General features: G+C 39.0%; 1 protein-coding gene and 1 long non-coding RNA gene across 7 annotated transcripts in view; one reads left to right on the forward strand and one right to left on the reverse strand.

Moving 5' to 3' along the window:
- Nucleotides 1-261, reverse strand: part of LOC107153243 (zinc finger protein 39-like) — a 33,880-nt gene extending 33,619 nt beyond the window's left edge. Inside the window, exon 1 of one of the 3 annotated variants that reach the window (XM_048801399.1) lies at nt 52-261. In XM_048801399.1, the coding sequence (XP_048657356.1) occupies nt 52-54 (3 nt within the window). In that variant the 5' untranslated portion in view covers nt 55-261. The remainder of the gene's footprint in view (nt 1-51) is intronic. The other 2 variants (XM_015498787.2, XM_048801398.1) reach the window with 2 other exon arrangements.
- LOC107153251 lies at nt 236-21,536 on the forward strand. 4 transcript variants are annotated; one of them, XR_007346949.1, is made up of 5 exons: nt 236-377; nt 10,486-10,607; nt 12,962-13,086; nt 17,833-17,925; nt 20,001-21,536. It is a non-coding gene; the product is annotated as an uncharacterized LOC107153251 (long non-coding RNA). The 4 variants fall into 4 exon arrangements; XR_007346950.1 differs by lacking the exon at nt 20,001-21,536 and adding an exon at nt 11,617-11,742 and having other exon boundaries at nt 17,833-18,329; XR_001504889.2 differs by lacking the exon at nt 20,001-21,536 and having other exon boundaries at nt 17,833-18,329.
- The last annotated feature ends 105 nt before the right edge of the window (nt 21,537-21,641 follow it).

Below are 21,641 nucleotides of genomic sequence, written 5' to 3' on the forward strand. Positions count from 1 at the left end.
GCGCGGTTCCCGACTGGCGCCGCCGGTCTCAGAACTCCGCCGCACACTCACCATATCCGGCTTCCGGGGAGGCTCGCGCACTCGGGATGGATGACAGGGCGACTGGGGCCGGGCAGAGCCTCCGAGGCCTCCCTGGCGGAAGAACGGGTTCCAATATGGCGGAATCCCGGAACCAAGATCCGCGAGGTTAGGAAATCCTGTCTTCTCCTTTCTAGAAATGTGCTTGATTGGACAGTCCTCATGCACGTGTCCCTGATTGGATAGAGCTTGAGACCCCGCCTTCTTATACCCTGAGTGAGAGGGAATGGATAACCTTCAGCTGAATGAGGCCAAAATAACGTACTTTGCTGGATCTTTCCATTCCCCCTACTATGCAGGTACATTTGCATTTTTAACCTTGTATGTAAGATCATCTCCATTTATCAATTGTATGTGTATGTATATGTTATTCACAAATGGACAGAGTACAATGAAAATAATTTTTAAATTTCCTGTAACTTTGGTGTCTATTCTTGTGAGGAGGAACTTGAAGGAAACAGTCACTTAAGGAAACTATGTGCAATACAAATAATTTAAAATTTTCTTGGATTTTTGTATTAAAAATTAAGAGGATTGCCGGACGTGGTGGCGCATGTCTGTAATCCCAGCTGCCCCGGAGGCTGAGGCAGGAGGATTTCGAGTTCAAAGCCAGCCTCAGCAATGGTGAGGCACTAAGCATCTCAGTGAGAACTTGACTCTAAATCAAATACAAAATAGGGTAGAGGATGTGGCTCAGTGGTTGAGTGCAGCTGAGTTCAATCCCTAGTACCAAAAAAGGATGAAATTGTCATATTTTAATCCAAAATATTATCATTGTTATTAACATAAAATTATTGTGACATCTATATACTAAGTCTTGCTACTAAGTCTTCAAATCTCACATTGTTGTAAGGCTCCAGCACTGTCCAGCCGAGCAGCTACATTCCAACTTTTTGAGCTATAACTCCCTGACCTCAGGGAGGTGAAGGGCTTGACCTCCATTTCATACCACAGGTGAGGGAACAGAAAATCTATAAGACACCCACTGTTTGCCAGACAACTTGTAATCAACATGTCACTGAATATTAGCATCCTGCCTATCACTGGCTATTAGTTTATCTATCACTAGATGATAGGTCATCCAAAAATATATTAGCTTATAACCAGTGGTCAGCAATTTATACTGAGCTCAACTGGGCTCCTCCTCCTGTATGTGGTTAGCTGATGGCTGGCTAGATGGCTCAGCTTCAGAGTGTGATCTGGCTGTCATCTGGGATACCTATTCTCCCCTTGATATCTCATCCTCCAGTAGGCCAATGTGGGATCGTTCTCATGGATTGCAGGGTTCTAAAAGAAAAAGATAAAGCATTCGAGACATTTTGAGCCCTGGTACCATACTGATACACTTTTGTCATCACAGCTTTGTATGAGTTGTAGCAAATAAGGCCATCCCAGAAATAAGGTTTGGTAAACAGACTCTGTCTCTTGATGGAAGCAGCAGTAAAAGCACATTGCCAAGGTCATTTCCTGTTTCCATAATTTAAAGTTCAATCTTTTGGTAGATACTGTTGAGTTACACAGACATACATGTAGAACTGCATGCATGTGATTTGGCTTAAGCTTATACAGTACCCCATGCTACAGGAGAAACACACATTGGTAGCCTGACAATTAAGTCCAAGGCTGAACTGCAAAATAAGTTTGCTTTAATCTGTTTAAACTCTGGAGGTCAAGGCTTTGGGAAGATCTAAAGACATGAGATTCCCTCCTCTTCCCTTGTTTGCTCTCCCATCTTTGCAAGAGGGATGGGCCTTGGCCCAGCAGAAAATGGGTAGAATGATATACCTTTGGAGGCTTCCTGGTGGAGTTCCCTGCCATCTGTCAGGGCATTGTCTCTCCCTGTTCTTGACCCTGAGGAGAAATATTGGTAGGTAAAAGTGTTTCATCACCTGTGGCATGAAATGGAGCTTCAAGTCCTGCACTTCCCTGAGTTCAGGGGAGGAGTCAGCTTTCAAAGCTGGAATGTGACTGCTCTGATCTGACATGTGCAGGAGGCTTAAAATAGAGTGAGCTTTGAAGATTTATAGCAAAAGTATATTTATTTCACAATAATTACATATTGATACTATAATGATAATATTTTGGATGTATTGTTATTACAATCAACTTTATCTTTTCTTTTAGTATTTTAATGTGAATACTAGTGCCTCCCATTTTATTTGTGTTGGATATTGCTGCCTTAGGGTATTGCTTCCCAGTTCAAAGTTCATGCTACTGCCTCACAAGACCAAAGATCAGAAAAGCTATGGGAACTTTAAAAATAATATTCACTACATTCTTTCCATTTGTGAATAATATGTACATTCACATAATTAATAAGTTGATATGACCTTGTTGGGCCCATAAGTTGGAAAGCAGCCTATGTTAGGAACTCATACTCTGAGTGCTGAACCCAGATATTGCAGTTGGCACACAACCCATGCTCAGCCTTATCACCATGGTAACCTGGCTTCCCTTGTGTGCTCAGCTGTTCCTTTCCTGCTGTTTTTCTGCCATTGACCTTTTAGTCCATGGGTCGCCACTCCTAAGCGTGTTGCTAGCTCATTGGGTTATGTGACCCTCAGATGAGTCTGCCCAGTAACAGGATATACATACCTTATATATAATCAGAGAGATGATAAATTATTGTATAATGGTATATTAAGAATTGTAATGCAAAATAAATAAATAAATATCATTAAAAAAAAACCTTGCCTATGCAGTAATAAAGTAGATTGAGTTCTTTTTTTTTTTTTTTGAATCAAATGGGGTATAATTTCTCATTTTTCTGAGTGTACAGGTTGTAGAATCACATTGGTCATACAGTCACGTATATACACACAGCAATACTAGTGTCTATTTTATTCTGCTGACTTTCCTATCCCCCCTTCCCCTCCCCTCTCCTCCCATCACTTCTGTCTACCCAATCTAATGTGACACACTTCTTTTTTTCCCCCTCACATCATCATACATGTATTCTGTACAACGATGAGGGTTTCCTTCCATTTTCCATGTAATTCCCCTTCTCCTTCCCTTTCCCTCCCACCTCTCTTCCCTATTTAGTGGTAATCTTCTTCTCATGTTCTTCCTCCCTATCCCATTTTGAGTCCCCCCCCCTTATATCAGAGAAGACATTCAGCATTTGTTTTTTAGGGATTGGCTAACTTCACTTAGCATAATCTGCTCTAATGCCATCCATTTCCCTGCAGATGCCATGGTCTTGTTATTTTTTAATGCTGAGTAATATTCCATTGTGTATAAATGCCACATTTTTTAATCCATTAATCCACTGAAGGACATCTAGGTTGGCTCCACAGTTTAACTATTGTGAATTGTGCTGCTGTAAACATTGATATGGCTGTGTCCCTGTAGTATGTTATTTTTAGGTCCTTTGGGTATAGTCTGAGAAAAGGAATAGCTGGGTCAAATAGTGGTTCCATTCCCAGTTTTCCAAGAAATCTCCAAACTGCTTTCCATATTGGCTGCACTAATTTGCAGTCCCACCAGCAGTGTATGAGTGTACCTTTTTCCCCACAGCCTTGCCAACACTTGTTGTTTGTCTTCAAAATGGCTGCCATTCTTACTGGGGTGAGATGGTATCTTAGAGTAGTTTTGATTTGCATTTCTCGATTGCTAGAGATGATGAGCATTTTTTCATATATTTGTTGATTGATTGTATGTCCTTTTCTGAGAAGTGTCTGTTCAGGTCCTTGGCCCATTTGTTGATTGGATTATTTATTTTTTTGGTGCTTATCTTGTTGAGCTCTTTATATACCTTAGATGTGTGAGGGGTAAAAATATGTTCCCAGGATGTAGGCTCTCTATTCATCTCACAGATTATTTCTTTTGCTGAGAAGAAACTTTTTAGTTTGAATCCATCCCATTTGTTGATTCTTGGTTTTAATTCTTGTGCTATAGGAGTCTTATTAAGGAAGTTGGGACCTAAATCCACATGATGAAGATTAGGGTCTACTTTTTCTTCTATTAGATGCAGAGTCTCTGGTCTAATTCCTAGGTCCTTGATCTATTTTGAGTTAACTTTTGTGCATGGTGAGAGAAAGGGATTCAATTTCATTTTGTTGCATATGGATTTCCAGTTTTTTGTTGAAGATGCTATCCTTTCTCCAGAGCATGCTTTTGGCACCTTTATCTAATATAAGATAGTTTTAATTTTGTGGATTAGTCTCTGTGTCCTCTATTCTATACCATTGGTCTACCAACCTGTTTTGGTGCCAGTAACATGCTGTTTTTGTTACTATTGCTTTGCAGTATAGTTTAAGGTCTGATATAGCGATACCACCTGTTTCACTCTTCCTGCTTAGAATTGCTTTAGCTATTCTGGGTATCTTATTCTTCCAGATGAATTTCATGATTGCTTTTTCTATTTCTATGAGGAATGCCATTGGGATTTTGATCAGAATTGCATTGAATCTGTATAGTGCTTTTGGTAGTATGGTCATTTTAATAATATTAACTCTGCCTATCCATGAGCAAAGTAGATCTTTCCATCTTCTAAGGACTTCTTCTATTTCTCTCTTTAGGGTTCTGTAGTTTTCATTGTATAGATCTTTTACCTCTTTTGTTAAGTTGATTCCCAAATATTTTATTTTATTTTATTTTTTTGAGCATATTGTGAATGGGGTAGTTTTCCTCAATTTCTTTTCAGAGGATTTGTCACTGATATACAGAAATGCCTTTGATTTATGGGTGTTGATTTTATATCCCACCACTTTGCTGAATTCATTTACTAGTTCTAGAAGTTTCCTGGTGGAGTCTTTTGGGTCTTCTAAGTAAATCATATCATCAGCAAATAGTGCTAATTTAAGTTCTTCTTTTCCTAAAGTTATTCCTTTAATTTCTTTCATCTGTCTAATTGCTCTGGCCAGTGTCTCAAGAACTATGTTGAATAGAAGTGGTGAGAGAGGGCATCCCTGTCTTGTTACAGATTTTAGAGGGAATGCCTTCAGTTCTTCTCCATTTAGAATGATGTTGGCCTGAGGCTTAGCGTACATAGACTTTACAATATTGAGGTAAGTTCTTGTTATCTCTAGTTTTTCTAGTGTTTTGAACATAAAGGGGTACTGTATTTTGTCAAATGCTTTTTCTGTGTCTATCAAGATGATCATATGGTTCTTACCTTTAAGTCTATTGATGTGATGAATTACATTTATTGATTTCTGTATGTTGAACCATCCTTGCATCCCTGGGATGAATCCCACTTGATCATGGTGCATGATCTTTTTGATATGTTTTTGTATTAGACTTGCCAGAATTTTATTGAGGATTTTTGCATCTATGTTCATTAGAGATATTTGTCTGAAGTTTTCTTTCTTTGAGGTGTCTTTGTCTGGTTTTGGAATCAGGGTGATATTGGCCTCGTAGAATGAATTTGGAAGTATTCCCTCTTTTTCTATTTCCTGAAATAGATTGTAGAGTATTGGTATTAGTTCTTCTTTAAAGGTCTTGTAAAACTCAGCTGTATATCATTTTGGGCTTTTCTTGGTTGGTAATATTTTGATGGCTTCATCTATTTCCTCACTTGATATTGGTCTGTTTATGTTGTATATATCTTCCTGACTCAGTCTGGGCAGATCATATGTCTTAATGAATTTATTGATGCCTTCACTATCTTCTATTTTATTAGAGTATAACATTTCAAAATAATTTCTAATTATCTTATATATTTCTGTAGTGCCTGTTGTGATATTGCCTTTTTCGTCCAGTATGCTAGTAATTTGGGTTCTCTCTCTTTTTCTCTACATTAGCATGGCTAAGGGTCTGTCAATCTTATTTATTTTTTCAAAGAACCAACTTTTAGTTTTGTCAATTTTTTCAGTTGTTTCTTTTGTTTCGATTTCATTGATTTCAGCTCTGATTTTAATTATTTCTTGCCTTCAATCTATGATTATTTTGTGAGGTATATAGGGACAGAATTTTATTTTTCTTCGTTTATATCCATTTGATTTAGCAACATTGGTTGAAAGTTTGATAACAATGTGAAAAAGCAAAAAACTAAAAATTTAATAGAACATACATACATCATCTACTATATCAGAAGATGTATCATACACCTCTTTCTATCTTCACAACATCATGTAGTATAAGTCCTTATTTTTAACTGAGAAATGAAGAAAATGGTATTCCAAGAGCTGAGCATGCTGCTCAGAAATAACATCTACTAATCAAAAGAGCCACAAATGCAGTGGAGGAAACTGAGCCAGACATTTCCCTGGGGATTAGGACTGAATCATCAGAGTCACCTTTTATTGAGCAAATACTCTATAAGACCTGAGGTAGAAGTGTGTGTAAGGAGGGTATTTTTGAAAGTAATCTCAAAGAGGAGGTGCAAGGAAGTAGGAAAAGTGAGACAGGAAGGGAGGAAAAGGCAGTGAAAGGTGTGCTGCTGAGTTGGGGACCACTGTGAGAAATCTGGGTTCTGAATAGTCCCTGAGGGTCCAGGTTGCAGGCATCTCAGTGATCCCCTGAGCCATGGGAAGCTGACACCTCTGCCTCTCATGTGGCAGTTGCCATCAGCCACATTGACTTCCCTGTGAATGAGCCAAGTGAGCTCTCTTGGACTTGGGAAATACTTGGGGCAGAAGAATCGAGAGTCAAGGCTTAAATTAATTGGGGCTGTGTCCCTGTGTATGGGGTCTGTCCTCCAAATCAGCAGCTGGGCTGAGGGGCAGAGCCGGGGCCATGAGAGGACCTGTGCTCTTTAAAAGTGGCATTCAAACCCCACTGCAAGTCTCGCTTTCCTCTTAACTCTTCAAGGCTGGCAGCACTCTCTCAAGTAGAGCAGCAGCTGGAATGGTTAGTAGAAGAATCACGGTCCTGTTGCTGTAGCTGGTGCTGAGGCTGTACCTGATGTGACTTCTTCCTACAGATCTTCAGTTTTAAGTTGGCACAACTGAACACTCGCACTTAGGGCTACGTGGCACACAGGGAAGGGACACTTGTAGGAGAAAGCACACATCTGCATGTGCTGCAGCACACCTTTTAGCATTTTCTACTAACCATATGGTATATCAACTAGCAGTTGCAGAATTTTATGATATTTAACAGTTTTGTGAATTATTTTCAGACAGTTTCAGCATTTCCCTGTGAACATGAGAATGACAATTGGAGAATTTAAAGCAAAGCAAAAAACTTAAGTTTTAGCCACCCAGATCATCACAGCATGTGCAAAGCCCACTAAGCTCACAGGTAGTAACAGAACTATTCAGAGGTTACCATCACTTGGTTCAGTTTAACTTTGTTTACGAGTTGATGCATCACTGCCTAGTGTCCATTACAAACATAGTTCCCAGGTCAGTCAGCTTGTGCAATTCTAGGACTTCCAGCATGCCCTGTGAAGAGCTCTGTGGATCTACCCCCAACCCCCAGCAAAATGACAGGAAATTGCTAAACAGAGCAACAGCAGCAACAGCCAGTCATGTGCATTCATTGGGAATGGTTCCAGGATGTATGAAGATGTAAAAGGCAGTGTAACGCTCAGTTTCTTCTTTTTACTCTTAACTGAGCTAGAAAGCAATAGTATGAAATTACAAATAAAACATACTCTTCTTCCTATACCATATGGAAATGTAACATATTTGCTAATTAGAATACAAAGAAGTTGGGTGGCAGTGAAGCTGTAATGGGTTAATGTGACTCCAGGTGATAAATCAGGAAAAAAAAGAAAGAAAAAAATTCAAATTAAGAGAACAATGGATAATAAATAAGGTTAAGATGACAAAATTCATAAATACCTTTTACCTCTCAGCTTTTTCAAAAGGCAAAACACCAGGGAAAAATAGAAGACTCAGGTAAATTCAGATATTACACAGGAGATGTTACTATCTCCCTTAGAAAAACAAGATTATATTTAGAGAAAAGTAATATGAACAGTGTGATTATGTCATTGTATTAGGTAATTCACATGAAATGGGCCAGTATCTGGAAACACAGACTAGACACAAGATAGAAAATAATGTGAAGAGACCTATCACAAGTACAGAGGGTTTCATCAGCAATAATTATCGGCTGCACACCAAGAAGTCTCATGTCCCTGTTATAGTACACTGGAGGATGCTACCAAACACTGGGAGATGTAATATTAGTTCTTCCCCAGTGCTCTAAAACATGAATAGTAGATGCAGTTCTCATCTCATTTTGAGTCAATAGTGAAGTGATGCCAAAATTGTACAAAATTATTCACAAAAAATAACAAGGGACTGGGGCTGTGGCTCAGTGGTAGAGTGCTCGCTTAGCACGTGCGAGGCCCTGGGTTCGATTCTCAGCACCACATAAAAATAAATAAATAAAATAAAGGTTAAAAAATAATAACAAAACTACTTATTCTGGGCTGGGGATGTAACTTAGTGGTATAGTGGTTTTGCCTATAGCCTATGAGTTTATGTGTTTCATCCCCAGCATGCAAACAAACCAAAAAAAAAAGCCATAAAAATTCTTTTTTAAACAAAAATATTTATTTTTTTTTTAATTGTAGTTCACTTGGCTTTGTTGTTTCTGGGCCTTTGGTGAGTCAGTGTCATGGTGGGAGTACATGCTTGAGCTGAGCTGCTCACCTCAGGGTGACTGGGAAGCAGAGAGAAAGCACAGAGACAGAAGATACTCTTCATGGTTATACCCTCAGTGACCTGCCTCCCCAACTACCCCACCTGTTAAGGTTTTACTACTTTCCAGCAGCCCATGTGTCATTGCTAGAAACACCGAGGTGCCACAAGAATTCAGGCATGTAGATGGGCATGGCAGACTCTACTCCTGCCAGAAGGGTGTGCCACCAAACCTGGTGGGCAAGTGCTGGGCGGGCAGTCCGCCTGCTTTTATCCCTGACACAGTGTCTGAAAGGCCAAGGTTCGTCGTCGGAGATTAAAATGCACACACACAGATAGCAGTGACAAAGATGAAGTACTTTACTGCAAGCTGGTTCTAGCTTATATAGAAAGTGAGAGTCAGTTATCTTAAACCAGGAAGCTCCCGGGGCCAATCATAGTAAAGGTCAGATCATCACCTATGGTGCACACACGTCCACCCTGCATAAGATTCATGGGGGGCACGAGCTGTCCATGATCACGGAAGACGGGAGGACCAATTAGAAAATTTTCAAAACAACTTGTTATCCGCCCACTGGCAACTTGCCTGCCGCCATGTTGCATTAGGGGCTCTTTATCTAAAAGGCCCAGGGAGTTCTAGCCGCCCACTGGCAATTTGCCCACCGCCATGTTTGAAAGGTCCGGGGAGTTCTCAGGGAGACTCCCAACAGTGTCCCCCCTTGCCCTGATAGGAGGAGGTCTGGGTTATACTCTATCAGTTGGCTAATTTTAAAATTGGGGTGGGCAAAGGGAAGGGCTAAAGTTAAAATGGGTACAATTGGATCTTACCAATTAAGGCTTAGTACTATGTTCTGAAAGTGGACCACCAAACTTTCTGTTTCTCACATTATGAATCTATGTATGGATTAATCCTTTGATGAGGCAGAACCCTCACGATCCTATCACCTCCCAAAGACCTCACCTCTGAATGCTGCTGAACTAGGGACAAAGCCCTCAACATATGAATTTTGGGGGGACATTTCACATCAAGCCATAGCTTAGCATGTATCACTTCCATTTATACACCATTGGCCAACCAAGGCAAATGGAAGATTATAAATGATCTTTGAGTTTCACTGTGAGGGGATCTGTAATCCTTTGTCATAGAAAACCACCACAGTTAATACTATGTAAGAATCGCGCCCCACCCCCACCAGCCCCCCTCTATGTGGGAAGCTTATTCTAAACCCAAATATGATTGTATTTGGAGATTGTGAGAAACACACTCACCTGTCCAAACCCAAAGAATGGATTGAGAGACAAAGGTGTGGAGAAAGCAAGACTTTAATGATGATCTTGCAGGATCTGGTGTCTGAGGGAGCAGGCACACCTAGAGCAGTTGCAATAAGTATTTTATCCCTTAGTACACAAGCCCCTCCTTGCCCCTGCACCCCTACTGTGGGGTATGCCATCACCTAGGTTTTACTGTCTCCTATTGAGTTTTTTAAAGAAATGCATCTTTAATTGTCCCCCACCTCCCTTTGTTCTCTTGTAGCTGGAAAGCCTTCTTAAGGTGAGTGCATCTTGCAGTTTACCTCTCTGTTGTTTCAGCAGGCCCTTTCCCCTCACCTCCTATCTGTAAAGGGACTGTGAATTGTCCACACTCTAGTGTTACCTGCTTGTAACTTTCCATTCTGTTCTCTCCTGCTGCTTTTCTTACCTCCCGAATTTATATTCAAGGCTAAATACTGTATTTTGAAAATGGACCAACAGACTTTCCATTTCTCACGGAGATGTCATTTGGGAGATAGTTATGGTAAAATGAAGTCCTCAAAGTGGGTTATAGGATTGATGGTGTTGAAAGGAGATGGAATTCTCTCTCTTCTTCCAGGAAAGGATATGTGTAAGCCAGGAGGAGACCACACCAGGAACTGAATCAGCTGGCTGCTGGACCTGGGTTCCCAGCCTGTAGAACTGCCAGAATCAAGTTCCACTGGAGCAGCTCAGTCTGTGGTATTTGTCTTGGAGTCCCAGCCGCTGATGCAGGAAGGGACACAAAGATTGCTTATCATACATTATCTGTGTTTGCCTGCTTACTTTCTCATAGCAACTTTGAATCAACTTGTTTGCATCTACAAGTGTGTAGTTTGTATGAGATAATCACAGTGACTGGCTTAGGGAACACTGATATCCCTATGAACAATTTTACTGTTTTTTTTTTAAATTTAATTTAATTTAATTTTTTTTAAAGAGAGAGTGAGAGAGAGGTAGAGAGAGAGAGAATTTCAACATTTATTTTTTAGTATTTGGCGGACACAACATCTTTGTTTGTATGTGGTGCTGAGAATCGAACCCGGGCCGCACGCATGCCAGGCGAGCGTGCTACCGCTTGAGCCACATCCCCAGCCCAAATTTTACTGTTTATGAATGTCTTTTTATTTGCTTTTTTTCATCTTCCATTTTTATTCTCCTCTCATCCACTTGCCTACCTTTTGTTGTCTTGCTGGAAGATTTTTCTTTTTGATGTTTTTATTATTTTATGGATGTTGTACATACATAAAGACTTTAATATGTGGTATATATAGTCTTCTACTTTATTGAATATTACTATTTTGAGTCACTTTTCAGGAGATTCTTTTACAATCTTCACTTTTGTTTTTCCCTTTTTGTTTGTATGAATGCCTCTCAAGTAGCACTCAGTGCTGTGATGATGGAGAATGCTTCTCCTCCCTGTGTCCACTTGAACTGTCATGCTGCCTTGGGTCTAAGACACATATGTTCACATTCAGGTCATGCCATCATATTGAAGGTGCTCATTACAAGTGGGATATTATTTTTAAAGACACTTCCTCAGAGTCTATAATGGGTGACATTTGGTTTTCCACAGTGCTATGTGTATGATGAAATACATTAATTTATTTCTTAATATTGAACTTGGCTTTAATGCAGAAATACATTTTAAATGTTCTTCTGCAGTTCTCATGTCTTTATCTTCCCACCAAATTCTTCTTTCAACTTCTAGGTTTTCTCCAAGCCATTTCATCCACTTAGATGGCTTCAGCAGTCCCTGAGGTCTTGCTGCTTTCTGAATTTTTATATTTACCTTTGACCTCTCTTCTGAGTTGTGGACCATGCATCCACTTACCAGGTGGGCACCCCTACACATCTGATCACAGGGACTTCGAACACAGCATGTCTGAGGTCAGACTGCCCATCATGGCCATTGTTGTGTTTTCCAGTCTGGGTCTACACAGCTGCTTGTACAGATAGCTTGGAAGTAAATGCCTATTTTTGCAGTAGGCATTTACTTCCAAGCTAAAATTAGTACCGTGTTCTATTTCTACTTTTTCCTTTCTTTTTTCTTTTTCTAGGGTGAGTTCTCTATGCTGCATTCTTAATGCTCTGTTCCCTGGTATAGGTAGTCATGTGTCACCAGTTTCTTCTCTGACTCTCCTATTAAGTTTTTCCATTCTCTTTAGGGGAACATTTAAAAAATGCAGATCTGTTTAATCTAGAATGAAAATACAAGACTGCCTGTGAGAGTATTTTAATTAAAAAATTTTAGATGTTGATGGACCTTTATTTTATTCATTTGTTTATATGCGGTGCTGAGAATCGAACCCAGTGACTCACACATGCTAAGCAAGCATTCTACCATTGAGCCACAACCCCAGCCACAACCCCAACCCCTCCATCCCCCACTGTGAGAGTACTTTATAATCTATCAGTAGTTTCTAAGAAGAGTGAGCACATGAGATTTTAACTGTTGGAATTAGGCAAAACATTTATATTCACATCACTAGGTTGTCAGTCCCCGACACACTTGCTGCCTTTACCACATGTCACAGCCTAGGCAGCCTCACCTAGACTGACACCACTGTAGTTCCGTTAGCCTGGCGTGGGTTCTTTGTAATTTCACAGTCTGATTCCAGGGCCAGGACACATTCATCTAAGTGAAATACATGCTGGGAACATGGAACAATCTGCTTTTCCTCTTCTTCCCCACCCTATCTTACTACAAATATGTGGCTTAGTTTATTTAACACAGTATTTCAAGTATGTGTTCATATTGAAGTCTTTACACTAGATTTATCTATTTTTTGGAAAAGAACTTTTTTCATCATGTTTCTGCTGTGAACAAGGACACTTCTAAATCTATAAAGGAAATTCTATAATAGTGATGTAGGATTACCAAATTAATACAAAGACAAGGTATTTTTATTGGTATTTTCCTCTCCCATAATACAAATCAAGCTGTATCTTATAAAAGACATATGTAAGACACACATTCACACAATAGTGAATTCTGTATTTCTGTTCTGACCCAGGGTGGAGGGCTCGGGTTGAGGAGACATGTTCCATTACAGGGGATGGTGTCCTTCAAGTACGTCTGTGGACTTCACTTGGGAGGAGTGGCAGGACCTGGAGGAGGCTCAGAGGACCTTCTATAGGGATGTGATGCTGGAGACCTACAGCAGCCTGGTGTCCTTGGGTGAGTGAAATGCCCCAGTGATCTTATTAGAAGCAATTTCATTGTCAGTATTTAGAGGAATCATTTTTAAATTTTAATACTACTATTATCTTATTTTTATCTATCTATCTATCTATTTATTTATTTATTTTAATTTTGGGTACCAGGAATTGAACTCAGGGGTACTTGACCACTGAGCCACATCCCCAGTGCCCCCCACCATCCCAGTCCCCCAACTTCCTTTTTATTGAATTTTATTCAAAGACAGGGTCTCACTGAGTTGCTTAGTGCCTTGTTTTTGCTGAGGCTGGCTTTGAACTTGTGATCCTCCTACCTTAGCCCCCCAAGCTGCTGGAATTACAGGTATGTGCCACCTCCTGTTACAGGTGCACCTGTAATTACCACCACATGCATTACCATCTCTTCTCCACTCTCCCTCCCACACAGCCTTTCCAAGCGTATCTTATATATTTTTAACTGACACATAGTAATTGCACATATTTATGGGGCGAAGTATGGCATTTCAGTACATGTATATAGTGAATTACACAAATTATCAGTAATAGGCAGGTTTGTATTGGGAACATTTAAAAGCTAATAGATATTTTGAAATATTTAAAGAGCTGCTCTGCTCTTTTAATTATGCTGCTCTGCTGCAGAATATTAAAATTATTCCTCCTATGCAGGTGCACCACCACATGCATTACCATCTCTTCTCCACTCTCCCTCCCACACAGCCTTTCCATGCTCCAGTAACCACCATTCTCTGTATCTTTGAGATAAACTTTAGCTTCCACTAATAAATGAGAATATGCAGTATTTGTTTTTCTGTGCCTGACTTATTTTATTTTACATAAATGTCCTCCAGTTCCATTCATGTTGCTGCAAATGCATTTTTAAAAAACTGAATAACAGTCCCGTGTACATACATATCACAATTTCTTTGCCCATTCATCTAAGATGGACATCAGAGTTGATAACCTATCATGGATTTTGTAAGCAGTGCCACAGTAAATGTGCAAGTGCAGGTTCCTCTTCAAAACAAGGAATGAGTTTTCCCTGAATACATATACACCATACTGCTATAAATATGGTCATTCTGTTTCTAGGTTTTAGGGATCTGCAGACTATTTCTCATAGTGGCTGCACCAGTTTGCACTTTTAGAACCAGTGTGGAGGTTTTCCTCTCAGTGCCTCCTGGCCAGCTTTTTGTTCTGTGTCTTAATAATGAGCACCTAAAAGTGGTGTCATGATGGCTTGTTTAGGTTCTGATCTTTCACCTGGTAATTATGGTGTTGAACATTTATTCCTGTGCTCATGGGTATTTGTGTGTCCTCTTGAGAATGCCTGTTCAGGTTATTTGTCCGGTTTTTAACTATATGATTTTTTTTTTTTTTGCCATTGAATTGTGTTCCTTATTTTTTCCAGAAGTTAATCCCTTTTCAGATAGTTTGCAAACATTTTCTCCCATTCTGTAGGTTAAATTTTTACTCTAGATAGTTTGAGCTTCCACTCTGGATAGTTCTTAATATTAAATGCATTCCTGCATTAAATACACATAAGAACTTTCACTGTAGATAATACATTTCAAAAGTTCTTCTGCAGTTCTCTTGAGAAACGTCTGAGATTCTTATATTTTCCAGAAGGCAATCCCTTGTCATTTTGCAAATATTTTCTTTACAGTGTTTAGTTTGTAAACTCCATTGGTTAATTTTTGCTTTTGTTGTTTTTTTTTTTTTTTTGCAAGATCAATGCCTGTGTTTCACTGGTATTTTCCTCTAGTAGTTTAATCATTTCAGGTCTTAGGTATTAAGTGTTTGATCCACTTTGTTGATTTCTCTGTATGGTGAGAATGGGGTCTAACATTGCATATGGATGATCAGTTTCCCACAATTATTGATGAGCTTACTTTCTAAACATATGTTCTTGCTACTTTGCTGAAAATCAGTTGGAGATTATATATATATATATATATCTTAATAATGGTTTAATATTGGTTTCTGTTATGTTCCATTGGTCTGGAGTCTGTTTATGCCAGTACCATGCTGTGGTTTAATATTTTTAGTTGTAGATGGACACAATATCTTTATTTTATTTATTTATTTATTTTGTGGTGAAGAGTGAACCCAGTGCTTCACACCTGCTATAAATACTCTTATCTATCACTGAGCTACAACCCCAACCCACCATGCTGTTTTGATTATTATCCCTTTGTAGTTTGTTTTGAAGACAGATATTAGAATGATTCCAGCTTTGTTGTTTTTGCTTAAGTGTGCTTTGACTATTTGAGGTCTTTTGTGCTTCCATATGATGTTTAAGACTATTTTTCTAGCTATGTGAAGAAAAGTTATATGAGGATTACATTGAATATGTCAATTGCTTTGGGTATTAAGGGTTTTTAGCAATATTAATTCTTCCAATACATGAAAATAGGATGTATTTCTTTTGTGTGTCCTCCTTAATTTATTTTCATCAGTGTTTTGAAGTTTTTGTTGTAGAGATCATTCACTTCTTTCATTAAATTTATTCCAAGGTAGTTTTTTTAAAATTAACTATTGTAATTGAGATTTCTTTCATGTTTTCTTTCTCAACAATTCTGTTTTTGATGTATAATAAGGCTACTGATATTTGTTTGTTGACTTTGTACTTTCCAACTGAGGATACCACTGCATTCATTATTAGTTCCTGCATTCATTTATCAGTTCTAATAGTTTTTTTTTATTTTGGAGGAATTTTTGTATACAAATCTCTGTTTTTTCTGTATACAAATTCATGGTGTTTGCTAATAATTAGTTAACCTCCTCCTTTCCTACTTGGATGCCCTTTCTTTCTTTCTCTCTTCTTACTGTTTGAGTAAATGTGTTCAGTCCTGTTTGAAGAACAATGGAAGCCAACACCTTGCCTTCTTCCAGATCCTGCCAGAAACAATCTGAGGCTTTCCCTGTTCAGTATGATGTGGGTTAGGATTTAATATGCAGCCTCTGTGTTCAGGAACATTACTTTTATCTCTAGCTTTTCAAGGGTTTTTATAATAGAACTGTGTTGAATTTTATCAAATACCTTTTCTGGGTCTGTTGACATATATGAGTTTTTTTGGTGCTGAGGACTGAACCCAGGGGCACATAACCACACAGCTGCATTCCCAGACCCTTTTTTTGGTATTTTATTTAGAGACAGGGTCTTGCTGAGTTGTTTAGGGCCTCACTCAATTGCTGAGGCTGGCTTTGAACTCAAGACCCTCCTGCCTCTGCCTTACAAGTTGCTGAGATTATAGGCTGCCACCATGTCCAGCAAGATATATGATTTTTAATCCTTCATTCTGCCCCAGTACACTGTTACAGACCATAATAATTATGCAATGAAATTACATGTATCGACTTTCATATATTGAACCATCTTCCATTCCTGTGGTTCACATGGGGTCATGATTTTTAAACCTTGTGCTGTGCTGATGGATTGAATTTGCTAGTGTTTTACTGAGAATTTTAAATCTATGGTCATCAGGCTATTTGTGTTCTTGTGCAGGTTTTGATATTAGGGCAATGCTGGTCTCATAGGATACATTTGGAAGATTTTTCCTTTATTTCAATATTTCCAAATAATTTGAGAAGAATTGACAGTTGTTCTGTAAACTTTTGATAAAATTTAGGAGTGAAGCCATTTGCCCCTGGGCTTTAGTTTGTTGGAAGTCTGTTCCTGATGTACATCTGTTCTGTTAAGGTTTCTAGGTCCTTATGGTTCAATTTTGGTTGTTATGTGTGTCTGGAAATTCATTCGTTTCTGGATTTTCCAATTATGAGTGTGTGGTTTTTCAAGATATTCCCTAGGGATCTTCAGCTGTTGTATTAGTTGTAACATCTGTTTTTTTCATTATTGCTTTATTTATTTGGATCTTTTCTCCTGGTTAGTATAATTAAAGGTTTGTAAATTGTATTTTATTTTTAAAAATCAACTCTTCATTTTATTGATCCTTTGGTTATTTGCTTATCTCAAATTATTTTATTTAATGCATATTTACTTATTTTTATGTGGTGCTGAGGATTGAACCCAGTGCCTCACATGTGCTAGACAAGTACTCTACCAACAGATTGATTTCAATATACCTTGGAGAGGATCTTTTTTGGTCAAATTTATTAAAATTCTTTGATCTTCCTAGCCTTGGATGTTCACATCTTTATCATAATTTGAAAGCTTTCAGCATTTATTTCATTTAATAAGTTTAGAAAATATCTTTTCCTTTCTCTTTGGAAACACCTATAATGAAAATGTTTCCTTGCTTTATGATGTCCCCTAAATTTTAAAGGCTTTCTTCATTCTTTTAAATTTATATTCTTTTTAGCTGACAAGATTATATCAAAACCTGTCTTCATCCCTAGAAATTCTTTCTTCTGATTCTTTAGTTCTGTTATTGAAACTTTGAACTGTAATTTTGTATTTAATTAACTGAATTCTTTCTTTATTTCCTCTGATTTCTGATTGGTTCTTTTTTATTTCATCTATGTCTTTGTCCAATTTCTTCTACATATCATAACGTGTGTTTCTAACTTCTTTTATTGTCCATCTGTATTCTTCTGTCTCCTCAGTTTTCTTAAAAATCATCCCTTGAATTCTTTCTCCAGCTGTTTAATTCTGCCCCAGTACATTGTTCCAGACCATAAGAATGTGAGTGAGACACTCATCGTTGCACAGCTCCTGAGAGGCTGTGTCATTCCTAAGTGCACCTGACAAGCAGCCTGGCACAAATCTTTCACTGTTTTCTGTTAACAGGGCACTGCATTGCAAAACCTGAGGTGATCTTCAAGCTGGAGCAAGGTGCTGGGCCGTGGACAGTAGGCGAAGCCCCGCACCAGTGCCTCCCAGGTTAGTCAGTGCATGCTGCGCAGGGTGCCACGTTGAGCTGTTTTCATCTGTGTTTCCTCAGGTCCCAATCCTAAGGAAGCGGGGCTTGTGTGTCAGCCCCTTCCTTTGTACAGTCTCCAAGGAGTACTCTCTCATGTACACCCATGTTTATGTTCTCATAATGTATACTTCATTCAATTTTCCCAAACCCCCACCCCCCCATATGGATCTTCTTGACATTTTGATTGGTTAGGTACTTTTTGTAAATTCTCACTTTTTCTTTTTTCCTCCATCTTCATAGCCTCTTTTTCAAGCATTCATTTATGTGCTGAATTTTTCAGTACTTGTTGTTGATCTCTCATAAACACCATCCTTTTTATAATTGTGGGAACAACAGTAGTAAATTAAACAAATGAATCTCTCAATAGAGCTTACATTTTGTTGAGACTGAAATTAAATACATTTATATTTGGTATTAAGAACACAAATAATATTTTACCTGGATAAGAAAAAAAAAAATAGGAAAGGTCAAAAAAGAAGGCAGCTTCAAGGGGGTTATTATTTATTTACTTGAGCTTTTTTGAGATGACTATTTTCTAAGGTGTTATTTTAGGAAAGGTCTAAGGAGAAGACAGTTTTAAGGAGATAATTATTTGTTTGCTTTAGTTTAATTTTGAGATAACTATTTTCTAAATGTGATACATGCTACAATAGATGGATATAAAATCTAGACTTGAGAATGGTCATTGTATTGAAGAAACAAATTTGGAAATCAGCAGCTTAAAACAAATATTTAAATAATGGTCATTACAAGGACTTAGAGAATTGATATGGAACTGCAAAGAGAGACCAAGAATCAAGCCTCAGGTGGCATCAGAACCCACGTGACTGAGGAGAGCTGGCACAAGAGCATGCAAAGGGCTGGCCCTTGGCTCAAGTTGACAACTAGAGGCCAGGTGGCTAAAGGCTCAGATTTTGTGTGGGAGTTTTATTTCTAGTTAGCCATTTGCCTTTCTCTTTGTGGATATAATCCTAGAATAATGAACACAATTAATTTGTATAGGACATTCCATTTTCTATCAAAGCAGAGGCAGTTGAACCTTTAAGCACAAAAGAAAAGTCTGCCAAAGCAGTGAGTTACCAAGTTGGGTGCATGTGCCTGAAACTAAGGGGGAAGTTCCAGGGCTACTGATCTGAAGTACCAGAAAGACATACATGTCAAAGATGAAGGGCAGGGCTGGGGATGTGGCTCAAGCGGTAGCGCGCTCGCCTGGCATGCGTGCGGCCCGGGTTCGATTCTCAGCACCACATACAAACAAAGATGTTGTGTCCGCCAAATACTAAAAAATAAATGTTGAAATTCTCTCTCTCTCTACCTCTCTCTCACTCTCTCTTAAAAAAAAAAAAGATGAAGGGCACAGCGTGGATTGTAGAACCAAGTTGTTTAGTTCCATCAGGAAACATACTGCAGATTTCTGTACCCTTTATGGTTAATTCAGGTAAAATTAGGTCTTTGGAGGAAGCAATCTTCTAGAGTAGGGAAGAAGGCAATTTGTGCTTGTACAGCCCCCTAGATGTCTATCCCCTTTCCCCTGGAGGAATAAAGACTAAACAAACACAGATACCAATCCTTTTGTGGTCAGATGGCAGACAAGTGAACTGTGCATGCATCCCAACAGCAGGTAATCCTGGAATTCTTCCATTCCATATCTGAAAAAGCAGTGAAGTAGAGGAGATCACCTCTGTTGTCATCATAAGAAAAAACTAAAGCAAACAAATAGACAAAAGAAATGGTAGATGAAAAGAACTCTGTTAAAACTCACAGCTAAACAGTAGGTTAATGTTTTAACTAAGTGTATCTGCATCTTTTAAAGAATAGAACAACTTAGAGCAACAAAGGCAAACATCATATGTTATTATTTATTAAGTTACTTTTTTTTGCCATTCCTTCAGTAAGGACAAAGTCCCACAATTCAATATAATTATTTTGCAATCTTGTGTCATCAGGATAAGGAGCTTCTTTACCTTTGTTTTAGAATTCTGTAAGAAAGTTTCACGTGTTGTTAATGAATATGGTGATTTGTATATAATTTTAGATGAACAGAAAGTGAATGGTCTGAATGAGACAAGCCAGGAAAAGCAAGAGAGACATTTCTGGCAAATTGGACTCCCCAACAGCAGCACCTCAACTGAGGAGAAGTTCACATTAGGAACAAGGTTTAATTTGAGCTCAAAGCAGGTTTCAAGTCTAGCTCCAAAGAGTGGGCCAGAGGGGCTTGATGTGTGGTAGAAGGAGCTTCTCCCTAGTGAGCCTGAGGAGGTGCAGGCTGGAGAGCAGCCTAGTGGTCTTAACATTCCTTAAAGAAACCTATTATCAAAACCCAAATATGAATCACCATTCCCCCCACACCTGTCTTCTGTTAGGTGGGTGTAGAGGAGCCCTGGAATGTACATCAACAGTCATCACAGAGGAAAGAGGGCCAAGACTAACTACAGAGGCTGGACAGAGGAGGACCCAGGAGGGTTTCCCTGAGGATGGCCCACAGGAAGCAAGTGTGAGGGCTGAGGGAGGAAGAAGGTGGTGCCCTGGGAAGTGGAGGTGGGATCGAAGGGTCTGAGGAGATATCACTGAACACCTTTTGCTTCATTGTGATCCACATTTCTTTGTTTCCTTTTTGAGCACAGGGAGGGCAAAAGGTTCTCCTGACATCTGGTTTCAGCTGGTACCTGCTCTCCCTCCAAAGAGAACCTGAGGGCTGTCTCAGCTCACGGAGAATCCCTGTCCTCTCTGCCACCTTCTAGAAGCCACAGACTTGTTAGATGGTCTGTGTCTACTTAGGAAAAATTAATAAACTGGTAAACTTCTGCTCAACCAGTTCAGTGGATAAAAAGACAAGTTACAGCTGGGCGTGGTGATGCTTGCCTGTAATCCCAGTGGCTCTGAAAACTGAGACAGGAGGATCATGAGTTCAAAGCCAGCCTCAGCAAGTTAGTGAGACACTAAGAAATTTATTGAGACCCTGTTTCAAAATAAAATACTAAAAAAGGAGGCTTGGAATGTGGCTAGTGGTTAAGTGCCCCTGGGTTCCATCCCCAATACCAAAAATAAATAAATAAATAAATAAATATGTATATAAATATATAAAATAAATAAAAATAAAAAGACAAGTTAGAGAATGAGAGAAAATGCAAGCAAGTGGCCATGCCTGTCTTCCCAGCTACTCAGGAGGCTAAGACAGGAGGATCACCTCAGCCTCAGCTGCTTAGTGAGACTCCCCGTCTCAAAAAATAATAATAATAAATATAAAGGACTGGGATGTAGATCAGTGATAAAGTGCCCCAGGTTTAATCCACAGTATCTCCACATTAAAAAGAAAGAAAAAGAAAATGCAAACCACACTTTGAGCAAAGGACTACTACCTTGAGTGTTTAAGGTATTCTTAAAACTCTACAATGATGAAAACAGACAGTCCTTTCAGAGAATGGCAAAAGAATTGAGAAGACTTGATTAAAGAGAATATAATATAAAGGGAGGTCATTCAACATCCTGGGGATTCCTGAACTAAGATGAGTGAGCAAATGGTTAAGCCAAGAGACTAGTGCATCCAAGGCCCAGGACAACACTTAGCAAAGAAAAATAAATTGTCAACACACAGGAGTTTGGATGATTCCTCAGAAATTCACACTGAAAAATACAAAAGCTTACACACTGCCTGAGTCTAGTCAAGCAACACTGG

The sequence above is a fragment of the Marmota marmota genome, unplaced genomic scaffold (genome assembly GCF_001458135.2).
Source record: "Marmota marmota marmota unplaced genomic scaffold, marMar, whole genome shotgun sequence".
Taxonomy (NCBI): domain Eukaryota; kingdom Metazoa; phylum Chordata; class Mammalia; order Rodentia; family Sciuridae; genus Marmota; species Marmota marmota.